Below are 13,031 nucleotides of genomic sequence, written 5' to 3'. Positions count from 1 at the left end.
TCAATGACCATATGAATAGATTACTTATATATCTATATTTCCAATCTAGTAAGACTTCATTTGACATATTCATTTGGCTAGCACAAAGATGCCTCAGTTTGAAAATGTCCAAAGCAACTCCCCATTCCCAATGCCAATATCCACTCTCTTTCTATGTTCTGATCCTACTATATTTTTTTTAGTTTCTTACCTAGCTAGTTCTTACTTAACTTTAAAATCTCAGTTTCAGTTGGGATTTCCTGGCTCCACATCACCATCCAATTCCTCTTTTGTAAGAACTAGCTTATGCAGAGTCTTCAAAGCCTAGCCTAGTGCCAGGTACAAAATAAGTATTTAATCAATATTTGCTGAAAATGATAGAGTCCTTGGGATTTTAGCCTGGGAAGAAGCAGTATATAAGACTATTATAATTGTAATGTTATTAAGTTGAAGAAGAACAGGGCTTCTTTGGCATTTATTTCTATATCTTTACCTTCCGTGTAGGTGAAGATGGTGGAACATGGTTTCTTGATCTTAAAAACAAGGGTGGGAATGCCGGATATGGAGAGCCATCTGAGCAGGCAGATGTGGTGATGAATATGTCTACTGATGATTTTGTAAAAATGTTTTCAGGTAAGTTTTTAATTTCCTCAACTTATCAATTAATTTATCAATAAATCAACAAACAACAAGTACATCGTTAGTGGGATTGCAGATTGGTGCAGCCCCTATGGAAAACAGTACAGAGGTTCCTAAAAAAATTAAAAATAGAACTACCTATGACCCAGCAATTTTATTTCTGGGTTATTTATCAGAAGAAATCCAAAACACACATTCAAAAAGATATATGCACCCATATGTCATTGCAGCATTATTTACAGTAGTCAAGATATGAAAGCAACCTGAGTGTCCATCACCGGACAAGTAGAGAAAGAAGATATGTTATATATATGATGGAATATTACTGGGTCAGAAAGAATGAAATCTTACCATTTGCAACAACATGGATGGAACTAGAGTATTATGCTAAGTGAAATAAGTCAGAGAAAGACATACTGTATCATTTCACTTATATGTAGGATCTAAAGAACAAAATAAATGAACAAACAAAACAGAAACCGACTCATAGATACAGAGAAAAAAACTGATGGTTGCCAGATTGGGGTGGGGGGTTAGAGGGCTGGGTGAAAAAGGTGGGGGGGATTAAGAAATACAAATTGCATAGTTACAAAATAGTCATGGGGGTGTAAAACACAGCATAGGGAAGATAATAATATTGTAATAACTTTGTATGGTTCCAAGTGGGTACTAGACTTATTGAGGGGACCACTTCATAAATTATATAAATGTCTAACTACTATGCTGTATAGCTGAAACTAATATAAAATAATATTGAATGTCAACTGTAATTTAAAAACAAAAAAGAGCACATCTTGGGAAGTAACTACTGTTACTTCTCCTGCCCCTTCTACTTGAAGCAATAAATGGGGAGTAGATGTCAGAATTTTCTTTTTGTATGACTGATAATAAGATAATGTTGGGGACAGAGAGATAGTTCAAAAGGACTCCTAGGTGGGCTTTATTTCTACTAGTTGGACTAAGATATCATTTCCAATAACACCTGAGTCACCAGAGATGTAGGACTCACCTGAAGCTCATTTATTGAAAGTAAAGTCATGCCTCAATCTTGCCAGCTATTATTGAAGAAAATAGCCACCCTCTCCCGTGGCTCAGGGACCCTGCTTTCTGTGGCATCCCTAATCAAGAGAACCTTTTGCATCCCTAATCAAGAGAACCTTTTGCATAGTTTCCTGTTCTGCCCATGTGCCAGAAACATTTTTAGGGTAATTTTAAAATTTTTTTCTACTCTTAGAACACTACTTCAAATGGTAAGTCATTTATTTCTGTATTTATTAGAAGCGGCATTAACATTATAACAGTCTAATCTAAAGATTCTTTAATAAATTATTATTAATTCTTCTGTTTTAATCTTCATAAATTAAAGATCATAGTGCATTCTGTAGGTCTTGCCTTCCAATTCTAATCCAGGATGCTCTATACACTGAGCCAAACAGGCTAGGGCTCTTTTTCACTTTTTTGATGGTATATTTTGAAACACAAAAGTTTTTCATTTTGATGAAGACCACTTTATCTGTTTTTTTATCTTTTGATACTTGTGCTTCTGCTATCAGATCTAAGAATCCTTTATCAAATCCAAGTTTTGATAATTTACCCTTATGTTTCCTCGCATGAATATTTAATTTTAGCTCTTATAATTAGGCCTTTGACCAATTTTGAGTTAATTTTGTATATGGTGTAAGGTAGGAGTCCACCTTCATTTGTTTGCATGTGGCTATTCATTTGTCCCAGTACCATTTGTTTAATAGGTTATTCTTTCTCCATTGAATGGTCTTGGCAACCTTGTTAAAGAGCAGTTGACCATAGATGTGTGGGTTTAATTAAACCCATATATATATATGGGTATAGTTAAACATAAAATTACCATAGGATCCAGCATTTCCCCTTCTAGATATATACTCAGAAGAAATGAAAACAGATACTCAAACAAATACACATATACATATGTTCATAGCAGCACTGCACAATAGCCAAAAGGTGAAAATAACTCAAGTGCCCACCAACAGATGAATGGATAAATGAATTATTATGTATAAATAAATTATTGTATAAAACTAGAGGCCTGGTACACAGATTTGTGCACTGGTGGGGTCCCCCAGCCTTGCCTGTGCCCTCTCACAATCCGGGACCCTTGGGGAATGTCTTACTGCCAGTTTCGGCCCAATCCCCAGCCTGGCCAGTGCGCAAAGTGGCCAAGGAGGAGCCGGAGCCTGAGCTGGGCACCGTGCCACTCCAGCTCATCCCGGCTCCGCTGCGCCTGCTGCCACCTCCACTGCCACTGCTCAGTAGCACTGCTGCGGAGGTGGGACAGGCTTGCACCACTGCAGCTGCGCTCGCCAGCTTGCACCACTGCAGCTGCGCTCGCCAGCTGAGCGGCGCTCCCACTGTGGGAGCGCACTGACCACCAGGGGGCAGCTCCTGCGTTGAGCATCTGCCCCCTAGTGGTCAATGTGCATCATAGCAACCAGTCGACCGGTTGTTCGGTCACTTAGGCTTTTATATATAGAGATGAAATATTCAGCCATAAAAATAAATGAAGTACTATTTCATAGTACAAATTGGGTGAACCTTAAAAACATGTTAAGTGAAAGAAGCCAGACACAAAAGATCACATATTGTATTAATCCATTTACATGAAAAATTAGAATATGTAAATCCATAGAAAGCTGATTGATGGTTGCCAGGGCCTAAAGGGAGGGGGAACTGCTAATGCATAAAGGGTACAGGGTTTCCTTTTGGAGTAATAAAGTGCTTGGGGACTAGATAGAGGTGGTGGTTACACAACATTGTAGCTATACTTAAATGATACTGAATTGTTCACTTTAAAATGGTTAATTTTATAAAAAATAAATAAAATGGCTTATTTTATGTCATGTAAATAACACCTCAATTTTAAAAGGTATATATATATATATATATATATATATATATATATATAGTGTTTTGGGCCTTTCCCCCTTCCACTCTTGAGAGGTAATTTGGCTTCAGGTCTTTTTGGTATTCCTTTCTATATTTAACCACATTTTTCAATGTTTTCATATTTCTCAATGTTATATATATAGTATTTCTACTATTTTCTTTAGATTCACTAAAGAGTGATAGGTAAGATTTAAATTCTTTTATAGCACCTTGATTCTGCTTCACCTCCCTCTTATCCTCCCAATTTAATTATTTTATAATTTTTGCTTAAATTAATACTCTGTGTTTAAATAATGATTATTCTGGCATAGTTTGCTGCTGAGTCAAATAGTATATTATTATTATGTTTCCCCTAAGAAAGAACTTTTATTTTTCCTGGTCATAAATAATTGCCCTATTTCTTCCCCATTAAAATACTGATAAAGAAACTAAGCAAAATTCTCCTATACTTTTCTCACAACCTCTTGATACAATTTCTACTCTGCCAAATGTGTCCAATTACCTGACAGTCTGCTTTTTCTCCTGGAACCCTTTGTCTTCTTGTTAAATTCTGAACAGGTAACTCATTATAATAGCCTGCTACACAGCTGTGATTCTAGCTAGAAGTTTCTTTAACTCTCTCCTGCATTGAATCTCCTATTTCTGTATCCCATGTCTTCTCTCTTGGTTTGCATCCTCATTTTGGTGTCACAGATTCTCCAGTAGCTTCATGAGAAAGGATACAAAAGAGGTCATTTTAATAAGTGTCTAAAACTACTTGTATTCTACCAATTCATTATTTGGCTGGGTAGAGATTTCTGGGTCGAAATTAACTTTCAGAATTTTGAAAGCATTGCTTCGTCTGCTTAGATTACCATTGAGAATTTGATACTATTCTTCTTTTTAACCTTTTGTTTCTACTCCTCCCTTTCTGAAAGCTTCAGAATCAAAATGATCTTTCTCTGTAGTGTTCTGAAATTTCACAGTGATATAAGGTGGTGTGGTCTTTTTTTCTTTCATTTTCCTGGGTATTTGATGGGCCTCTTGGGAATGTATCTTACGTTATTTCTTTGATAGTTCTCTTGGTTTTCTTAGTTCTCACATTTTGGAGAAAACATTAGCTCTCTGATTTAGTCATCTTATTTTTAAGAGATTGGCTCACCTTATTAATTTATTTTGTTTTGTTTTGTTTTGCTAATCCTCACCCGAGGATATTTTTCCACTGATTTTTAGGGAGAGGGAAAGAGAGAGGGAAAGACAGGGAGAAACATTGATGTGAGAGAAACACATCAATTGGTTGCCTCCGCAGGAGCCCCAACCAGAGCCCAGGCCTGGGAGGATCTTGCAACCAAGGTAAGTGCCATTGACCGGAATCGAACCTGGGACCTTTGGTCCACAGGCCGACACTCAATCCACTGAGCCAAACCAGCCAGGGCCTTATTCTTTTTTTTTTTTGAGTTGTATTTTTTTTCTTTAGTTTTTTTCTTCTATTACTTTTTTTTAATAGTAAGGAGAGACTTTATTTGAAAAGATTATTGGGGTAAGGGCCAGAGAGAGGCTTTTCCAATAGTGAGTCTCGAGACTGTTACAATAGAAAGACAAACATTAGTGTCTATAAGTTCTGAGACCAGAGATGTGCAAGTGTCTCCTTTCTATTATATATTTTATTGATTTTTAGAGAGAGAGAGAGAGAGAGAGAGAGAGAGGGCAAAACATCAATTGGCTGCCTCCTGCATGCCCCCTACCGGGGTTTGAGCTCACAAACCCCCCTCCCCCGGGCCTGTGCCCAGACCTAGAATGGAATGCAACTTTCAATGCACAGGATAATGCCCAATGAATGGAGTCACATCAGCAGGGCTGTATTTTAATGTTGCCTATCAAATTTTTAATTTCCAAGAGCTCACTCTTGTTTTCTCTTTCTTTCTTCTTACTTCCCCCTTCTTCCTCTTCACTCTACCCAGTTTCATTCATTCCCCTTCTTCTTTAGCTTCTCCCCATTCTTCTCCTTCCTCTCCCTCCCCCACCCCTTTTCATCCTGTTCTTTTTTTCTCTCTCTTCCCTATGCTTCTCCTCTTCCCCCTTTCTCCTCCAGCATCCTGTTCTTGCTATACTGGTGTTATATCTTCTCTTATCAATGAGGACATGAATTATAGAATTTACTTGTTATTCATTTACTTTGTTTCAGTTTTCTTCTGTGCTACATTCTCTGTTTCCTCCAAATTGCTGTTATCTGTTTTTTGTTCTGGGGGTATTTTGTTTTTTGTCTCCTTTTGATGTCCATTCATCTTTATGGGCAAAGCTCTATAGAGCTGATTGGAACCTCTGTAAGCATGAGTAGACTGGTGGGCTTATGGACTGGTGGGTTCCACTGTAGAGTGACAAGAGCAGGGAGCCAGTTTTGTGGCTGAAGGGTATCCGAATATTAGTGTTTGTAAATTCTTGGAGGGGTTGTTCTGTTCCTTCAAAGAATAAAAATCTTCCAGTATCTTCCATGTAAATTAAAAATTATCCCTTAATCTATTATTTGTGAATGCAGGTATTTTAGCATCACATTTCCTTGGACTAGTGCTCAGCTCAGTTTATTCATTAAAATGAAAGAATTAGATTTGATCCTTTCTATCTATAACCAATCTATAAATGCTTTGCTACAACTATACAGAATAATTTAAAGGTATCTAATAACTCAGTATGTATACAATATATTAACCCACACATTTTTCTACAAACAGCCTGTACATGGCCCAGTGAAAGTTTACTTATGTACCAGATACATATTGTGCCCTCTAGAGATATGACCTATATATAAATTGGCATAATATAGCTCAGAAACTATAAGTGAGAATAAGTCACATAGGACTTTGAAATGCAGCATCATCATATACAAGCAGTGTGACATACAGAAAGTCCAAATCCTCTCTGAGCCTCAGTTTCCTCATGAATTCCTCTGTGTCAGACTCTATACCAGCACTGCAATGAGAGTCGCAAATAAAAACAAAGTTTCCTCCCTTGGTGAGCTTCTATTTATTATATGTTGTTATTGGTTATAATTATGTTTTTAAGCTCACACTTTATATCCTGGCATTTCTGTAGTTAAAATCATGCTAACATACACTTTATTGGCCATACCTATACTTTTAATGATCATTTCTTAAGAATATTGCCCTAACCGGTTTGGCTCGGTGGATAGAGCATCGGCCTGTGGACTGAAGAGTCCCAAGTTCAATTCGGGTCAAGGGCATGTACCTTGGTTGCGGGCACATCCCCGGTGGTGGGTGTGCAGGAGGCAGCTGATCGATGTTTCTCTCTCATTGATGTTTCTAACTCTCTATCCCTCTCCCTTCTTCTCTGTAAAAAATCAGTAAAATATATTTTAAAAAAAAGAATATTACTAGTACAAGCAGTCCTCAGGTTATGTCGGACTCGATGTACATCGTTTCGTAGTTACGTCGCCATCTCCCATTTATTTATTTAAAAAAAGTTCCGTCGTTTTGACGTATGTACTTATGTCCTTTATGTTTTTTATTATTTATTTACCACAAGTAAAGGTCAGGAATTGTTATCTTTCTTTTAATTTTTTTTTTTACTGTTTCACTTCATTACTGCTGTGTGTGTGCTCCATGTGACTGATATAGGTGCTTATGTAAGTGGGTTCCGACTTACGGTGAAAATTGCGTTACCTTGGGCTTGTAGGAACGGATCTCCGACGTAACCCGAGGACCTACTGTATATGTATTTAGATTTTTTTAAAAAAATCTAAACTTAAAATGTTAAGAGTTTAATGAACTATAATAGATTGGAACATAAAATAGATAATATTTGTTTGCCTCAGTTCATTTGAGGGCCATGTATCCTTGGGAGTACTGTAACAAGTTTATAAATGTTGCATCTTCAGCTTTTTGCTATAATCTTTTACTGATTGTTGTTTTTATATTATCTTATATTAAAAGATATTGTTAACATCTAACTCTATGAATTGGGATTGCCAGGATACTGATTTTAAAAATGCTGTAATAGAAATTTCTGTTTCACAGACTTACAGAACTCCAGAATATTCTTTTCATAATGCATGTTCTTGAAGCAGTATTTCCTAAGGGTACTAATTGATGCTTTTTCCTCTCTCAATTTCTTGTTTTAGGGAAAATGAAACCAACAATGGCATTCATGTCAGGAAAATTGAAGATTAAAGGAAACATGGCGCTAGCAATCAAATTGGAGAAGCTAATGAGTCAGATGCAGGCCAAGCTGTGAAGGAAAAGAAAAAAATATGTCCATGTCCAAACTCAGAAAAGTAAACGGGCTCAATAGTTAAAATCTAATGTTTGTTTTCTTCCCTATTGTATTATAAGGATATGCGTGTCTGTCCTGGAAGAAATATAATTTCTGTATCTATAAGACTTGAAATTATAATTAAACAGTTAGCAAAAACATAAGCTCCATTAAGTAAATTCTGACATTCTTTTTTTATATTTTGTGAGTTTTGCCCTCTGAGCTATAAACCATTTACCATCTTCTAGGAAAAGTATTATGAGCAACCAATCAAGGGCAAGCAGTAAAGTAACATTAACTCTTTTCAAAGCTTTTTCCCATGGAAAATATGGCCTGTCACTTCTAAAATTTTTAATTGGGGGTTGTATACCAGTGAAAATCGTAATGATATTTTAGATTTTTATATGCTTACTTTAAGGAAGGTAGTCTATAATACATTTTCACAGGAATCACATAATAAACTACTTAATAAATACTATTTTGAAGACTAATGAAACAAAAATGGAGTTTTTCATTTTGTTAACTAACTTTCCAGGTATAAGTCATCTATAGGAAAATATTAATGCAATTCAACTAATATATATCCTATTTTAAATTATGTAAAAGTGAGCTAAAATAAAATAATTTCTCCCCAGAAATATGTACTTGCTAACAATGTTTTGAAATGAGAACATTAGAATAGATGGTTGTTACAGCCTTAAATGTCTGCCCCCAAAATTTTTGTGTTGAAGTACTAACTTCTGGTATCTCAGAATGTGACTGTTTTTGGAGATGATGCCTTTAAAAGGTGATTAAATAAAAATGAGGCTTTTAGGATGGGCCCTAAACCAATCTGACTGATGTCCTTATAAGAAGGGAAATTTGGGCACAAAAGAGAGACCAGGGATGCACACAGAGAAGAAAGACCATGTGGTCATCTGCAAGCAAGGAGAGAGGCCTCAGAAGAAACCAAATCTACTGACACCTTAATCTTAGACTTCTCCAGAACTGTAAGAAATTTTTGTTGGTTTAGCCACCCAGCCTGTGGTATTTTATCCTGGCAGCCCTAGCAAACTAATACAATGGTTGGTTTGTCTTTTTTTTTTTAAAGCTAAACTTTAAAAAAGCCCTTACCTTTCATTTTAATCAGTTAAAAATACTTGCTGAGTGTAATACTTTTACTTTCTCACATTCAGCTCTCTAATATTATTGTGCTATTAAGCAACTTAGCTAATTCTGACATTTCATATAGAATCATAATGTTAAGGGATTTAATGTGTATTTTTAAATGGGGAAACAGGATCAGAAATGGGAAAGGACTGGCCCAAGGCCAAAATTAACAAGCCCTATCCAACAAAAACTTCCCAGTCATTGGCCTTGAATAGAACTTGAAGGCTCCCCCTCCCCCTCCATGGAGCCCAGATGGATTGACTTTGAGTAGTAGCCTTACAACACCATTGTCATCTCCCAGTCATTTCTAGCCACAGGAGGATCCTGGTCATGGGAGATGTTGCCATCTGGCTCCTTTTCTATTGACGTTTTCTAAAGACTTCTCCCCTTTCTCTGCATTCTCCAAATGGTCTCAAAGCTTTGGGAAATAAAAAGTAGAAAATATTGTTTTATAAAAGTAAAAAATACTGTGAGGCAAAATATCTGGATTCTGGTCGATAAAACACATGAACTTGGGGGAAAAAATTCTTTCCACAGGACCCAAGTTTTCACCTTAGTAACTGAGGGAGTTGGATGAGGTCATCTGTAGCCCCTTTGTGCTCATTATTAGGAAGTACTAATCAATCTGTGTGTCATCATGAACCAAAAGGTCACCGGATCAATTCCTGGTTAGGGCACATACCCGGGTTGTGGGGCCTAACCCTAGTAGGCGGTGTGCAGGAGGCAGCTGATAATGTTTCTCACATTGATGTTTCTTTCCCTCTCCCTCTCTAAAATCAATAAAATATTTTAAAAATATATAATAATAACGGTATGGAGGGAAATTCCCTCCATACCATTCTTTATTATTATTTAGACATTATTTTGAAGATAGTTGGTTGCCAGTAATCCTGTATTTCAACAAATCCTCTTACATAATACCACGTAATCCTCTTAAGTAGAAGGAAAAAAAAAGTTTTTCCCCTTAATCTATCTTAAGTTCTTAGACTAACGAAAGATAAACAAGAGAAAAAAAGTTGGATTTATTAACATGAACTGCATACACACACATACATTCAGACATGAGTTAGTCAAAGGGATAATTAGAACTTGAGCTTACATATCATCTTAACAAAAGAACAATAAATTTTTAAAGAAGTAACACAAGGACTTTGAGTTTCTAATGTGGCAAATTGTGTAAAGGAAAATATATGTACTGTATAGTAATAGCATGTTCAGTTTTGTAAGAAATTGCCAAACTGTCTTCCAAAGTCTCTGTACCATTTTGCATTCCCACCACCAATGAATGAGTGTTCCTGTTGCTCCACATCCTTGTCAGCATTTGGCATTGTCAGTGTTGTGGATTTTGGCCACCCTAACAGGTGTGTAGTGGTATCTTGTTAATTTGTAATTTCTTAATGACATAAAACGTTGAACATCTTTTCATATAATGACTTGCCTTTCTATATTCTTTGGTGAAGTATCTGTTCAGGTATTTGGCCCATTTTAAATAATCAGGTTGATTTTGTTTTTGTTGTTTTAAGAATTCTTTGTATATTTTGCAAAAACAGTTGTTTGTCAGATATACCTTTTGCAAATATTTTTCTCCTAGTCCATGACTTGTTTTCTCATTCTTTTGACATTGTCTTTTGCAGAGCAGAAGTTTTTCACTGTAATGATATTCAGCTTATCAATCATTTCTTTCATGAATCATGCCTTGTTTTGTATCTAAAAAGTCATTGCCATACCCAAGGTCATCTAGCTTTTATCTTATTTTGTAGGTGTTTTATAGTTTTTCATTTTACATTTAGATCTGTGATCCATTTTGAGTAAATTAATTCTTGTGAAAGGAGTAAAGTCTTTGCTTAGATTCTTCTTCTTTTTAATGTGACTACCTAGTTGTTCCAGTATCATTTGTTGAAAAGACTATATTTTTGCTCCTTTTTCAAAGATCAGTTGACTATATCAGTCTACTTCTGGGCTCTCTCTTCTGTCCCATTGATCTATTGTTTATTTGTTCACCAATATCACATTACTTGCTTAGTATAGCTTTATAGTTAAGTCTTGAAGTCAGGCAGTGTCAGTCCTCCAACTTTGCTCTTTTCCTTCAATATTGAGTTAGCTATTTTGTTTTGTTTTTTTGCCTCTTCATATAAACTTTAGAATCATTTTGTTGACCCGCACAAAATAACTTGCTTGGATTTTTATTGGCATTGTACTGAATCTGTATAACAGTTTGGGACAAATAGATGTCTTGACAATATTGAGTCTTCATATCCATTACGTGAAATATCTCTTCATTTATTAACTTGTTCTTTGATCTTTCATTTGAACTTCATAGGTTTCCTTGTATAGAACATGTACATGTTAGGTTTGTATTTAAGAATTTCATTTTTTGGCTGATAATGTAAATGGTAATGTGTCCTAAATTTCACTTGTTCATTGCTGGTATATAGGAAAGTGATTGACTTTTGTATATTAACCTTGTATCCTACCACTTTGCTACAATCACTTATTAGTTCCAGGAGGGTTGTGTTTTTTTTTTGTCAATTGTTTCAAATTTTCTACAATTATGTCATCTATGAACACACTTTTATTTTTTCCTTCCCAATTTTTATAATTTTCATTTCATTTTCTTGTGTTATTGCATTGGCTAGAACTTCTAGTATGATATTGAAAAGGAGTAATCAGAGGGTACATCTTTGATCATGATCTTAGTGGAAAAGCTTCAAGATTCATTTACATTTTAGCAGGTGACTTCATTTCTTTTCTTAAGGCTGAATCATTTTCTATTGTATATACATACCACATTTTGTTCATCCATCCATCCATCCATCCATGCATGGACATTTGGGCTGCTTCCACTTCTTGGCTATTGAGAATGCTGCTGCAGTGAACATGGGTGTGCAAATGTCTCTTCAAGTTCCTGCTTTAAATTCTTTTGGCTCTAATTTCTCCACAGGATTACATATTTGAAATATGTAGTAAATAACTGGTGTGTTTTTTAAACAGACATCATTTTGTCAAAAATGTTTGCATAGATTTTTTTTTTAATTCAGCCTAGACCAGGAGGAATGTTGATAGAGTCAGGTGTTAAGAATTCTTTCTCCTTTGCTCAGTAGTCTCTTTCTCTGCCTCAATCACATTCTTCCCTCCCCTACCTACCTCAAGGGTAGAAGTGACTGAGGTTTCTCTGTCATAGTTGGGATGAGGCCAAGATGTGAGCCCCACCTATGGCTAATCAGATAGGCTCTAAATGTTGTTAACATTATTGTTTTTTAGATGCTCAATGCTGTAAGTAGACAGAGAGTTAGGAGCATGTACTCTGCAGTCAGACTGTCTGGTATGAATCTCGGTTCCTCCAGATACCATGGATCTTGGGCAGATTTCTTAATTTTTATGTGCCCCACCTATATGGCAATGCTAACACCTACTTCATAGAGTTCTTAGGATTAAATTAATACTCGCTAAGCACTTAATGTAAACCCTGGGCATACAGTAAATGCTCTGAAAGTGTTTGCTGGGTAAACTAAGAGGGGGGGGGGGGGTGCCTGGTAACGCGTTAGCATGAGCGGAGCGCTATCCGTGGTGTTATTGTACCCCGGTCTTAGTGCGTTTTAGGTGTTTTTAAGCGGCCCCACTCCTTCCATGGGAAGGATGCGTGTATTGCAGTTGGATTAGGAAATTCCACGGAGCATCGGTGACTGTGGGTTGTACGTCTGTTGGTCAGAGGTGTTCTTACACGTCAGGATGTAAAAGATGACTATCTAGTGCGTTAAAACAGGTGCCACACACCTGCCACTCACGGAGCACGGTCTCGTAATGAGGTCTGCTCCCAGCGTTTAGGTGGAGTTGTAAGGAGAGGCGGGGGGACCGCGGTCTCGGGCGTGAGGCAAGAGGGGGTGCTGCCCACCTCAGAACATATCAGGGATGTGGACTGCACACCAGTCGGGGTGCGGAGACCGAGACCGCGGGCGCGTGTGGAGTCCGGAGGTCGGGCCACCACCCCCGGGGCAGCGATAGCAGCGAGCTCGGCGCGCGTCGTGGGAGGTGTCGTTACACACTTCCTGTGGGTCTAACGGACCACGGCGCGTTTCCGGTGCCGGCTGGAGCCCGGGGTC

At 37.0% G+C, this 13,031-nt stretch overlaps 1 protein-coding gene across 1 annotated transcript in view; it reads left to right on the top strand.

Annotated features, from left to right (window-relative positions):
• The window catches only part of HSDL2 (hydroxysteroid dehydrogenase like 2), a 44,170-nt gene extending 35,886 nt beyond the window's left edge, over window positions 1-8,284 (top strand). The window contains exons 10-11 of the mRNA XM_006088017.3: window positions 484-612; window positions 7,652-8,284. Of these exons, the coding sequence (XP_006088079.1) occupies window positions 484-612; window positions 7,652-7,764 (242 nt within the window). The 3' untranslated portion in view covers window positions 7,765-8,284. The remainder of the gene's footprint in view (window positions 1-483; window positions 613-7,651) is intronic.
• The last annotated feature ends 4,747 nt before the right edge of the window (window positions 8,285-13,031 follow it).

This window comes from Myotis lucifugus, unplaced genomic scaffold, assembly GCF_000147115.1.
Source record: "Myotis lucifugus unplaced genomic scaffold, Myoluc2.0 scaffold_43, whole genome shotgun sequence".
Lineage (NCBI taxonomy): Eukaryota > Metazoa > Chordata > Mammalia > Chiroptera > Vespertilionidae > Myotis > Myotis lucifugus.
The sequence above is the reverse complement of the archived record's forward strand: the minus strand, read 5'-3'. Positions and strand labels throughout refer to the sequence as shown.